General features: G+C 35.9%; 1 protein-coding gene across 1 annotated transcript in view; it reads right to left on the bottom strand.

Annotated features, from left to right (window-relative positions):
• SCAMP1 (secretory carrier membrane protein 1) overlaps positions 1 to 14,435 on the bottom strand; it is a 130,240-nt gene that overhangs the window by 105,820 nt on the left and 9,985 nt on the right. Inside the window, exon 2 of the mRNA XM_047872165.1 lies at positions 1,111 to 1,188. Coding sequence (XP_047728121.1) covers positions 1,111 to 1,188 — 78 coding nt within the window. The remainder of the gene's footprint in view (positions 1 to 1,110; positions 1,189 to 14,435) is intronic.

The raw sequence follows: 14,435 nt of genomic DNA, 5'->3' as shown, positions 1-14,435 counted from the left end.
ATGTTTATTCATTTTTGAGAGAGACAGAGCACAAGCAGGGGAGGAGCACAGACAAAGAGAGACAGAGACACAGAATCTGAAGCAGGCTCCAGGCTCTGAGCTGTCAGTACAGAGCACAACACAGGGCTCAAACTTACAGACTGCGAGATCATGACCTGAGCCCAAGTCAGACACTTAACCAACTAACCCACCCAGGTACCCCAATCTTAAACATATTTCTAAGTAAAACCTGCAATATCTTCTGCAATTATTCTGCAGACTATGTAAACACACATCAGGAAGAGATGATCAAGTAAGAATCATTATATTTATATGTAAATCCAAGCATACAACTGAAGAATTGCAAGATCTTCAACAGGATGACTAACATTTCAAAAGTCAACAGTGTCTAAAACAAGAGACCTCTTGAGTGCCAGAATTAAACTAAAGACTCAAAATACAGGAAACAAATTATCTGCCAGAGAAATTCTGGGGAAGAATTCTCAACAAAACCTACCTCAATAGTTCTCAAAACTGGTTCAGAATAAAATCACCATAACAGCTACAACAAAAAACACAAGTGCCCTAACTGTAGGAGTGTAGGGCCCTAATGAAAAGTGTAATAAACCTCCCCAGGTGCTTCTCATATGCACCCAGGGTGGAGAACCCCTGTTTATTATGGATTCTTTTTCATACCCCTACATAAATTAAGACTAAATTTTGAGGAGAAAAACATGTTCTTAAGCCCAGTAAAGTTCCAGATAATTCTAGTCTACCAGAGAGTAGATTTTTTTTATTTTATAAGAAAACATCACCCCTACATTACCATGAAGACAACATTTATACCAAGGAACACTTCTCTCTCCTATTTAAAGTACTGTCGAAAGATTTTCTTATTAGAGGGATCATCAGCAATGCAGAACATAAAAGAAAATTTGTAGTATTCCACTAGGACCATTACTGATATTTCTTCCTGTTTAAAAAGATTTTTAACTTTCTAAATTATAAATAAAATACTAACAGTTTATTTTACACAAGTTTAACCAATCAACTAGAAATCATAATTGAAATATAATTCCTATTTAATTTCAATTTTAACATTCAAAAGTAGTCCAATTAAGACAGTCTTACTGTTCTAGAATCCGAGAATGGATTATATTCGTCAAGTCCTGGTGGAACATTTCTTGTCACTTGTGTAACTGATGGGTCCTGGAATAAAATTCAAAGGAGAATAAAAGATTACTTATCCTTTAAGGCACAATTTTGATATTTACAAAGCATTTATTCCATCTGTATTTCTGGTCACCCAGTGAAGCTAACAGGAAAATAAAAAGATTATCACATTTCCTCACTCTCATCCCAACAAGGTTGAAATTTATACCCTCAGCCCTCACACTCTCAATGAAAAAACTGGGTTAGATGCAAATCAGGTGCTGGCTATTATATAAAGAATGAAAATAGCTATGTGGAGGTGACTGCACAAGAGCACCTTAGCAAACCTTGGGTAAACCCACCATCCCTTCCTTTAGGTTCCACAGTTCCCATATTTTTAAAGTTATCTTCCATCAGTTTTCCCTACTGCAGATATAAGTACCACATTACAAGTCAATGTCATGTACAGGCAACATCTATAGCATTCAAGATTAAGCACCATTTACATGTTTTATTCTGCTCCAATATTTTCACTTGACTATAGTTTACTTTGTCCTGTTTCTCCTTTTCCAAATGTAATACATCACCACACTATCCCAACTTTTCAAATCTTTTCATGTTAGGCTTCCAAATAAGTCCCAAAATATTAGTTAATCTACTTCTCTTGTGAATTTAAGACACAAACATAATAAACATCTCAACAAAAACCAACTGCATAATTAATGTGAAAGGCATTTGCAAACTGTAATACAGCCTCATTGGCCTTTACATCCCTAATTCCAAACTTTGGCATGCATCAGAATCAAAACAGATTGCTGCAACGGACCTCTAGAGTTATGAGAAGGGGCCTGAGAATCTGTATTTCTAACAAGTTCCCAGATGATGCTACTTGCCGCTGGTTGGGGAACCACTGCTCTCTTGTCTATACTGTACTTTTTCCAATCCATCTTTCTCAACACAGTCATCAAAGTTACCTGTCAAAAAGGAAAAGCTGATCTTGTCATTCCCCTCCTCTATTCCTAATCCATTTCAGATTCTTTAGAGGCTGTCCACCAAGACAAAATATAAATTCCTCAAAATGAGATAAAAGACTTCTGACCATCTAACCTAGTCCCGAACTACCTTTCCAGCCAGACTCATCTATTCTCTCTGAAGGACCTTCCTCTTGCCAGGTCCTTCACTCCCCACCAAATCAAACAAGATATTGCATAAGGAGCCTTGAACTTGGCAAAAAGTGGTAAGGATAAATTAAAAGTATGGCACAGACAAAAAATAAAAAAACTATGCTTGTTCAACAATAAAAAAGGAAGGAGGGGATGAAATCACTCTATTTCCCAGGGTTGTCCTCCCAAGTTTACTCAAAAATGTGAGAAGCAGGAAGATTATCAAAAAAGAGTGTGTGCTTCAAGGAAAAAAGTGAGAAAAAAGAAACATGAATATTTTAATCAAAATTTTCATTTGGCACTGCTGTGGTTACCTTAATTCAGAAGAGGGTTTAGGAGGGTGAGTGGCTGGTTCAGTCAGCGCAGCAAGCAACTTTTGATCTCAGAGTGCTGAGTATGAGCCCCACATTGGGTGTAAGGATTACTTAAAAAAGTAAAAAAAATTTTTTTGAAAAAAATGGGTTTAGGGTCAACAAGTGGAGACTTAGCAAATCCTAATGGTCCAGATGCAGTCTCGATGCATTCCCCTCATCCCTACCCACAAAACCAGGTGACCTGGGAATTCTCCACACCATACTCTTCCTTGGCATTGCTTCCTGTGGTTGAAATACTCTTCCAGGTTGGGTCAACCTAGCATTCTCCTCTTCCTTAAAGACTCAAAAAAAAAAAACCACTTCACATGCTAACTAATAAAATCCCTGATACCCAAGTCAGTACAACATACACTTAGTGCTTTCTCAGAGCTTGGTATTCATCTCCATCATCATTTATTTCACCGAATCATGATGATCTTCATACAATTCCCTTTTCCCAAATTAGACTGTCACTTCTTTGCATACAAAAACCACAAATAGGTGTTTTTTTAATTTAATCATATGTGCCTGGTAATACTGTTTGAGTGATTATTACCACCCCCAAAGAGAAGAAAAAATCTACAGACTAATGCTTCAAGGCGCGCCTGGGTGGCTCAGTCGGTTGAGCGTCTGACTTCAGCTCACATCATGATCTCACAGTTCATGAGTTCAGGCCCCGCATTGGGCTCTGTAATGACAGCTTCTGAGCTGTCTGAAGGACATCTGAAGGAGTCTGCTTCAGATTCTGTCTCCCTGTCTCTCTGCCCCTCCCCCACTCACGCTCTGTCCCTCTGCCTCTCCAAAATAAAGAAAATGAATTTAAAAAAATTTTTAAAGAGTAATGCTTCAGGATAGAATCAACAGTAATAACCAAGAAACACTTTCTGAAAAAAATGTGCATAAATATGAAGCTGGTTCAAAAATTTAAGTGAAAAAATATTTGATCTCACTCCTAAGAAAAATACTAATTAAAACTACCCTGCCCTAATCATTTTTCACCTATCAGAGTAGAAAAAATCTACAGGTCTGACACACTCTAATGACAAAGGTGTAAGAAAATAAGAATTCTCATATATTATTAATGGGTACAGAAATTGTTACAACCTCTAATGGAAGGACAGTTGGCAATAGCTAGCAAAATTACATCTACATTTTTACTCTGACCCATGATCTCACTTCTAGGAATTTATTCCAAAGGGCAAAATACTATTTGTAATAGCAAAAGACCAGAAGCAACCTAAATGTCTACCAATAGAATAGAGTTGAATCAACTACGGGACATGGACATGATAAAGTACTATGCAGTTAAGTATTACACAGCTGTATAATGGTACAAGGAAATCTATATGCTGCTATGGAATGAATGAAAAAGTGCAAAACAATATAACTAAAATGTTGCCTCTTATTGAAAGAAAAAAATTAACATGTAAAACTAAGATGTTACCTCATATTTCAAGAAAAAATTAATGTGTATGTGTTTACTTAAATTTTGAACAAGATGAAAAAACCAGGGCACCTGGCTGGCTCAGTCGGAAGAGCATGCAACTCTTCATCTCTGTGTCATTGAGTATGAGCGCCATGTAGGGTGGAGATTACTTAAGTAAATTAAACTTAAAAAAACTTTTTTTACATAAAAAACAAGTAAGTAAAATTTTACTTATTTAAATGCTTATTTGTATTTTTGAGAAAGAAAGAGAGTACAAGCAGGGGAAGGGCAGAGAGAGAGGGAGACAGAGGATCCAAAGCAAGCTCTGCGTGGACAGTAGCCAGCCCAATGTGGAGCTCGAACTCACAAACTGGGAGATCATGACCCAAGCTGAAGTCAGACATTCAACTAACTGAACCACTCAGGTGCCCCAGTAAATAAAATTTATTAGTAAGATGAAGAAGCCAAAAGCTACTAATATGAATGATTATCAGCAGATGAAGAGTGATAAGAGACCATAGGCTTGGAAGCCAGACTTTGCTGAATGTACCTCGTTTTACAGTTTTTACTTTGGAACCAGGAAAATATTACATAATTAAAAAAAAAAAAACAGGGGAAGTATAGAGTCAGAAAGATAGATCCTGTTTAGCCAACATTCATGCCATCAATGTCATTCTTTCAATGCTAGAGGTACAAGGAGTCCAATGAGTCCCAACTCTCATTTTCTAAATACACATAGCCAATTATCAAGTGTCCTAAAATTCACAAATCCTACATAAGGTATAACTTAGCTCCAAAGAGACGAATGAAATCATTCTTCCAATTTTCTACTTTTAACTCCAATAATGAAAATGTACTTGGTTTTCTTCTAGATTCTAGAAGAGATTAAATCCAGGCTGAGTTAATTGGCAATTTAACAAAATCATTGTGTCAAGTTAACTGAGTTCACTTCTAGTTGGTCTGGAATTTCTCCTTAACATTAAGTATTAGGTGACAAAGCAGTAGAACATGTACCAGATTTGCCAAGATTTAGGAAGCTAAAGAACTATTACCTCTGAATTCTTAATTAACCTTTCAAATTAGTTTTAATAAATGTAGATAGTGTTACGGAAGTTGTAGTCTTCTGAAATAGAAGAAAACAACGGAGCTGAAGTTTTAATAATGAATAATCTTTTAAAGCCTCTACGTGTCTAGCACTTATTACTTCCAATCCTTGTTATGATCCTCCCTGATGGATGGTACTATTCTATTTCTCAGACAAAGAAGCTATGACTTTGAAAAAGGTCAAGAAACTTCCTGAAGGGCATTTAGTGTATATCTGAGAGAAAATACATGCTAAAAATAAAATTTACCACACCCACAACTTTATCAAGAAAGACACAGGTTCAGTTGTTTATTAATGATTTCAAACCTTTGGCAGGAAAATGTGCTTTCTTTTCAACACAACAAAATCAAACTGTTTCAAGTGCTAACTTGGTTGCCTCTACTGCAGTGGTTGTCCAACTCAGTACAGACTGGAGTCACCTGGAGGGCTTGTTAAAACCCAGATTACTGAACCCCATTCTAAATGTACCTTGATGTCTCAGATAGTGTCTGAGAATTTGCATTTCTAACAAGGAAAACAATCTGAGAGAGCCTCCTTATACTGACTTAAAATAATATACTACACTTCTATGTTTTATTAACTTCCAAGAAGTGTAGACATTCTTTAGAATTTAAATATCCTATTTGGATCTGACTATCCATAAATATTAAATTACATAAATTTAGTTAAGCCAAGGCTATTCTACTAAACCCTCCACACACCATTTAACTTCATAGCCATATTTCATTAAAAATCAAGATGCATTATAAAAATGTTTTTCAACGAGAATAAGATTTCAAAACTAACATAATTAGCTTTTTTATATCTTTAATTCAGATTTCTTTACCAAATTCTCTAAGGTAGTGTACCTTCATTATATTTCAAATGATTTCATCCACTATGCATTAAATTCAGCAGTTCTCCATCACTCCACACGTAACCTCTCAGGAAGATTCTAATGTGGCAGAAAGTACGTTCACCTTCAGCTAGATTCTTGAGAATCAACCTCAGTATCCTGCTTATTCTTTGTACCATTCTCAAGCTAAATAGTCTAACATGAAAATAGCCTACATGGATGACTGTGTATAACCATGTATTATGTATCCACTTATTATATCTGCTAACACTTAACAGGTTTGAGTTTCAAGATTAACGTTCAAAATCTCACGTATCTTAGGTACTTGTTCTGTAACAGAGTACTTGTCTAGGATTTAGAAACTCCTGGCAATGACTAGACTCTGTGAACTTATGCAAGACACCTAAACTGCCAATTTTCTTATCTGTAAAATAGGGGAAATTTTTGATAGATGACTGTCCTGATCAGTCACAGCTCTGAAATGTTAGGCTATATATTTTTAAGTCTTTACCATCTGGAAAGCTGACTGCCTGTATTCAAATCCGAGTTCCGCTAATGAAAAGCTATAAACTTTCAACAAGGCGATTCATATTTCAATGTGACTCAGTTCCTTCATCAGTAAAACATATCTGTAGCTCATGAACTACTATATATAAAATGTTTAATACTGTTCCTGTACATGGAAAATACTGATAGCTAAGATTGTTATCATTACCACTACCAATAAGTAAGGAAGAAACAAGCTTTCTGTTTATGATTAACGGAGATATTAAGAATGCATAGCAAATCATATATAACGAATAGGCCAAAAAACACCTACAGCTGCCTTCTGAGGAAAGCAACCAGACATTCTTTGCCCAACCTTTGTGTCAAGTGACCCTGTTATCTTCACTATGTGTTAAAGGATGAGGAATTGGCCTCTGTGACAATTTTTAGAATTGGACATGAGGAAGTCTGGTAGACCCCAACAGAAGTGGCTCTATATTGGATAATGCTAATCAATTAGATCTTATATCTTGAGCTACTTGAAGAGGAGACATTATGATTGGTAATTACAAGCAGAAGAGGCTGACACTAGTCATGGCAGAAAGACAAACAGAAGCTAATAAGAAGATGACCAGAAAAGGGAGCAGCGGGTACAAAATATGAGGGGAAAGACAATTACCAAGGTTGCTAATGTGTCACCAAAGCAAAAAGAGGGCCAACAGAGTTGTTACTGCTATTCTGGTTGGTGAGGAATGACTTGGTGTTACAGGAGTTTTCACTGTCAAGAAGATCCTCAGAGAAGAATGAGAGAAGCACAAGAGGGCAAAGAAGTTAGCAGAGATCAGTCCCCTAACCTTCACTTGAACCAGTACAGCACAATTTTATCTGTTTTATAAATACTGATTTCACATGAAAATGACTTACTGCTTAATGGGTGAGAGGTGAAGGGCAGGAGGGCGATTTGAGGAAACACATTTTTAGCTCCCAGAGACCATTTCATTACAATTGCAAAGATGGACTGTGTTGGGCTACCTTCCCTCCCACAAAAATTCTTAACAATAAAGCCCCATCACCTGAGGTAACCTGACACATCTCCATGATTTAAAACGAGAACAGGTAGAATCAGTGTTCTCTGTCATTTTGGGTTCCATTAAAATGATGTAAATACAGTTTACTGCCATTAACTAAATTTAAATAAAATCTGGTGTAAGAGAAAGTTTTTTTAAGTATAAACATTTATTGATTACTAGTATACATGGCTCTTGAAATGTTTACTAATCCAAAGTGAAATATGCTGGAAGTGTAAAATACAGCATGTTTCTGATTTCAAAGATTTATCATAAAACAACATAAATATAGGTCATTAATAACTTTTATAGTAATGTTGTTAAAAGGGTATTTTGTATATAAGGAGTAAAATAAAATATTAAAATTAGTTTCATCTGTTTTTTCCATATGGCTACTAGATAATTTTTTAAAGTTTATTTATTTTGTGAGAGAGAGAGAGAGAATCCCAAGGAGACTGCATGATTTCAGCACAGAACCCCATGTGGGGCTCAATCCCATGAACCGAGAGATCATGACTCGAGCAGAAATCAAGAGTCAGATGCTTAACCAAATGAGCCACCCAGGCACCCCTAGCTAATTTTAAATTACAATGTGGCACAATTTTTATTTCCACTAGACAGGTCTGATTGAAGCCTAACAATGTATTCAAGACTGGCTTATAATTTCACTTTCATCCATTTGTGCAAATTCAATTGCTTCAGCCAAAGGGAAAATAAGAAACTGAGACCTAAAGCTAAATTTCTCCTGTTTTTCAAAATTGCAAAAGATGACAAAAGACCTGATCAGAAAGCTTCCCAATCCAATGTTTTCATATAACATAGTAATAGACTTTTACTACATTTTTTCACTTACCTCTGCCTTTTTTCATGATATAGCAGAACACACTAATTTGAATATTAAGAACATTTAGAAGAAAATGCACATTTTCAATTCTATCAGGCATGTCTATGAGAAACTTAGGTAGGCTAAAGCAAAGACAGATTCAAGGAAAGAAAGAGAATTCACCTATTTTAGCACAATAGTGCACTCTTTAATTATGTCATATAATTCTCAGAACAACCCTATGACTTAACTTCTGTATCCTTTCTTTCACTGCTGAGAATACTAGCTCACAAATCTTTAATGTCTTTTGCCCAAAGTCATAGAGCTAATAAGTGACATGGTAGGATTCAAATTCAAATCTGACCCCAAAGATTGAGTTCTTAGAAGAAAATGTAATAAAGAATACAAATTTATGTTTAAAACAGTAACTCCTCTAAAGAAAAAGACTGAATTAAACATGGCATTCCTCCAGCAAAACTTAATTAAAATACTCTTCAAGAACTCTGCTTAATCCAATCAATATTATATACTAGACTAGGAAACTTGATTAAACAAGTCCCAAGCTAGAGGCTAGGAGAGGCCCTACCTTCATAGAGTTATATATTTTTTTCCTACTTGATACGTCTCAGAGCTACTATAATCATATGAGTTTAATAAATACTGAGAATTTCACTTACCTAGAGAATTACTAGTTTCTAAATGTCCCAATTATTAAAAAAAAAAAAAGGAACTATAAGAAGCCATTAAAAATCTGAGCTAGACTCTGAAACATGTATTTAGCAAATCTTCTATAAGAGATCGAAAGAAGTGCTTAATAATTACTAGGAATTATTCAATAAATCATGACTTTTAAAAACTGGTTCTCATTATCGTTACAAGTCATGACAGTCTTACTCAAACCTAAAACCAACTCCCAAACTAATTTCGTGAACCCAGATCAGTACTTAGCATATTACAACAACTGAAGCAATCACACCTTAGCAGATTTAATGAGATACCACTTCACATCTACTAGAATGGCTACAAACTAGAAGACAGGTAAGTGTTGGCAAGGGTAGGAAAAAAAAAAGACTGATCTGCTGGTGGGAATATAAAATGGTACAGCCATTGTGGAAGTTAATAAATGACCTAACAGTTCCACTCCTAGGTATATATCCAAGGGAATGAAGGCATGTGTCCACACAAAAATCTGTACACAAATATTCATAGCAGCACTATTCCCAAGAGCCAAAAAGTGGAAATAACCCACATTTTTATCAAATGATATACAAATAAAATGTATATCCATGAATTAAAATTGTTATTTGGTAATACAACCACATGAAGTCCTGATACATGCTATAGTATGGACGAACCTTGAATACATTACACTATGTGAAAGGTGTCAATCATCAAAGACTATGTATTGCATGATTCCACTTGTATGAAATGCCCAGAAAGCATATTAGTGGCTGCCTAGGGCTAGAGGAGTTGGGAGGAAATAGGGAATGAGTGCTAAATGAAGAATGACAGCTAATAGGGTTTCTTTTTGGGGTGATGGGAAGTTTCTAAAATTGATAGTGATGACTGCACAACTGCAAATATACTAAAAATCACTATATTATACACTTTAAGTTGGTAAACTGTGCAGTATTATGAATTACTGTACATCTCAAAGCTTTTTTTTTTTTTAATGTTTATTTATTTTTGAGACAGAACACATATCTGTCACAAGCAGGGGAGGCAGAGAAGGAAGTCGACACAGAATTTGAAGTAGGCTCTAGACTCTGGGCTGTCAGAGCAGGGCTCAGACTCAGGAGCTGTGAGATCATGACCTGAGCCGAAGTCAGACACTAAATGACTGAGCTACCCAGGCACCCCATCAAACTGTTTTTTAAAAAGATAATCCAATGTAGTATTTCTTAGAAGAAATGTTGCCAACCAGCCATAAATATCTAAGTCTTCAAAATCTAAATACCACATCACTCATTAGAGAGAAATACTCATTACGAAAGAAGTAAGGAGGAATGGGGCAGGGATATTAGCTATCAGGGACCATAATGACACCAGAGTTTCTTATTATACTGAATCACCAAAAGTTCTTCTGATATTTGAGAAACTGGATAGCTAACAGAGCTATGTTCCCCAACATTAACACACTTAAGCCTAGAGATACAAAAGGAAAAAGGGTAATAATGAAGAACAGGAAAATAATTGGTCATATGTCTGTCAACTGACCTGCAAGTTCAATCACCTTGGACCCCTAATGAAAAAGCCACTGAATTGATACTCTAGGGATCAGAAAACAGCAGAGTCTTGCCACATAAATATCCCTCCATTTTCACTCAACTGTCAAGATATTTTTGTGCAGAAGTTTGTTGTATCATACCCAGTTCTCCACCCAGATTAATGGGTTTTCGGTCATTCTCCCTTAACACATTAAATACGGCAATTACCAGAGCAATTACCACTAAACGTGACAACCAGAGACCTATGAACAAATTCTAGAAGGCCTTAATTTTTTTCTCATGTTATAAGCAGTCACCTTTTAATGTTTGTTTATTTTTGAAGGAGAAAGAGCATGACCCAGGGAGGGGCAGAGAGAAAGAGGGAGACACAGACCCAAAGAGGGCTCCAAGCTCTGAGCTGTAAGCACAGAGTCCCACGCAGGGCTCGAACTCACCAGCCATGAGATCATGCATGACCTGAACTGAAGACAGAGGCTTAAACGACTGAGCCACCCAGGCACCCCTTAAGCAGTCAACTTTTAAAAGGAGTTTTTCTATCTGAGAGTAAATGTATCTTTGAACACTTTCTTGTGAAACAAAATCTGGTGAAATATCCTACTCTTGTTAACCTGGTGGCTAAACTCCCCAGGTCAGTACTTAAAATCAAAGCACCACCAAATCCAGAAATTCTGTACAACAATTTCCCGGGGTCGGGGTGAGGGGCAGGGCTGGGGGTGGGGGGGATGTTCAGAATTCCAATGGTGACATCAAGGATTCATCTCCTGGTAGTTTCCCATGAGTCTGAAAAGTAATCATAAAATTTAAAAACTATTAAACTCTAATGTGTTTTTTTTAAATACCAGATGTCCTTTCCAACGATTGTCAACATTAAACAACCAAGGGCACAACCTTCCAACATTTAAAAAAACTTACATCATAAAAATACAATGCGCTTTCCTTATTACCCTCAGTTCAAGATGTGATCTAGAACAGCTTCTAAAATCCCTAAGCTTTGTAAGACAACCAGTAATTTGTATGTTTTGTTTTTGTTACTATTTCTGTTAACACTAAAAACTTTAAAAGTTAATAAAAATTAGAGTCTGAAAAAATATAGGCAATTTAGGGATAAAATAAAGAATAATCATATGTTGTAACCAAAGATCATCTTGCACCATTATTTCCTTTATCTGTTATTTTAAGAGCTTCCCATCTTTGCCTTGATTCAAAAGAAAAATTCCTTTAAGAAATATAAAAAAACAACAAATACTAATGGCAGAAAAATTCAGTAATGTGCCTAAGGTCACTCACGTAGGAGGGAGAGAAGCAAACCTAGACAGCCTGATACCAGAGCCACCCTTTTACCTACTCCTCGCTACAATTACAGACAAACCTCTGCAAACTTCATTTAATCCTTCCTCTAACCTCCCTACCACAGCCTAGGAGCACAGAAATGCCTGTCTGTAATATATATAGTTCATAAAACGTTTTCTTATAAATTCCATGATAAATGGTGATTAAGTTCCCCTGAGACTCAAATACAAACATTTCCATTAAAAATTTTTTTTAATCAGATAGAAAAAAATATGTGATACATTTCTTTTAACCTTGGGGAATACGTTAATTTGCATTTTTACAATATGCCAATGACTTGTAAGCAATTCACTAAAATTTATGACTATTTGAGATGCCAAAAATTAAGCATGCTAGGCCATAAATAAAACCACAAGACAGACTTAATCAACCTGCAACAAGCATCAACACCTTCAGGAAAATTGCGAATGGTGGTAAAACTGTGCTAGAATACCATCCCCTGGCCATCACTGGCCAATATTCCTGACGCTCTTTTCCTCCCACTTTCATTTCTCACCACTTTCTATACGTATCTCACCACTTTCTATACGTATTCCAGTATTCCAAATCACCACCTAACCATTCTAACCACCACTGGAAGATTCCCATCAGTAAAACGACTACCAATAGCTTGTATCCAACTCTGCCACTTGGAGAAAGTGGAAACTTCCAGTATTTTTGTATACATTGTCTCTACAATATGCACTATTTTGACTGTGTTTGTGAAGCACAAACTTTTAATACTAAATCACTTGCATTTAAATGTCTGATTTCTTCTCCTATTATCAAGTCAAAGTTATCAGTGTATAACTATGCCAAATCCTTTCTTTCTAGTTTGATCTCACCAGTACTCAAACAAAATGCACTTTATCATATGCATTCATTGCTTTATTAAAGAGATTCTAATATTTTTGCTTATCTGCAAAAATATATTCAGTAATTCACCTATAATCTGTAAAATAAATGGAAGTTTCTTTTAAGGAAAAGTATCAGGTTAGTCATATTGATAATGTGTTCATAACTGCATTCTAAAAACAAGTATAAAACCCATTATTACATTTTTATAAAAATGTACTGATGCAAGCACAGACATAAGCAATTGCAACACTAGCCGTGGCAATTATGGAAACCAGGCAAGCTAATATGCATACTCTAGGGATACTCAGCTTGGGAGCCATTTGCATGAAAGAGAAGGGCTTTTTAGATAAAATATATTTCTTTTGCAAGAACAAAGATTAAGAAAAAATACAGAGATTTTTGAAGAGGGTGCCAAGATCATTCCATGGGAGAAGAACAGTCTGTTCAACAAACGGTATTGGAACAAGTGGATATCCACATTCAAAAGAACTGAGTTCGATCTTACCTCACACTATATACAAAAATTAACTCAAAATGAATCACAAACCTAAATGTAAGAGCTAAAACTATAAACACCTTAGAAGAAAACATACAGACAAAGCTTCATTACCTCTGATTTGGCAAAGGATTCTTAGATATAATATCAAAACAGAAGATACAAAATAAAGATAATTTGGACTTAATAAAAATTTATTAACTTTTGTGCTTTGAAGGACATTAACAAGAAAGTAAAAAGACAACTGACAAAAAGGAGAAAGTATTTATAAATCACATAGAGTTGACTGTGAACACCACTGGGAGTTAGGGGGGCTGCCCCCCTCTCCCCGCCACCAGGGCAATAGAAAATCAGCATATAACTTTTTTTTTTTAATGTTTATTTTTGAGACAGAGAGAGACAGAGCATGAAGAGGGGAGGGTCAGACAGAGAGGGAGATACAGAATCTGAAACAGGCTCCGGGCTCCGAGCTGTCAGCACAGAGCCCGATGCGGGGCTCGAACTCACAGACCGCGAGATCATGACCTGGGCTGAAGTCGGACGCTCAACCGACTGAGCCACCTAGGAGCCCCAAGCATGTAACTTTTGACTCCAAAAACTAACAGCCTACTGTTGCCCAGAAGCCCTACTAGTAATAGTCAACTGATACACATTTTGTGCATTATATGCATTATATATTATATTCTTAAAGCTAGAGAAAAGAAAACGTTATTACAAAAATTATAACAAGAAAACATTTATGGTAGCATACTATATTTATTGAAAATGCACATGTAAGTGAACCCATGTAATTCAAATATGTGTTCTTCCAGGGTCAATTGTACTTGGATAAAAGACTTGTATCCAGAATATATAAAAAGCTCTTATAATTCAATAATAAAAAAGACAACCCAATTCAAAAATAGGCAAAGGACCTGAATAGATATTTCTCCAAACATACACAAATGGCCAAAAAGCACATAAAAATATGCTTGACACCATACAGCCATCAGAGGAATGCAAATCAAAACCACACTAAGATACTCCAAACCCACTAGGATGGCTAGAATCATAAAAAGATAATAACAAGTGTTGACAAGAATGGAGATAAAGCAAATCTCTCATACGCTACTGGTTCCAATATAAAATGGGGCAG

The sequence above is a fragment of the Prionailurus viverrinus genome, chromosome A1 (assembly GCF_022837055.1).
Source record: "Prionailurus viverrinus isolate Anna chromosome A1, UM_Priviv_1.0, whole genome shotgun sequence".
Taxonomy (NCBI): Eukaryota; Metazoa; Chordata; class Mammalia; order Carnivora; family Felidae; genus Prionailurus; species Prionailurus viverrinus.
Note: the sequence above shows the minus strand (reverse complement) of the source record. Positions and strands in the feature narration are given on the sequence as shown.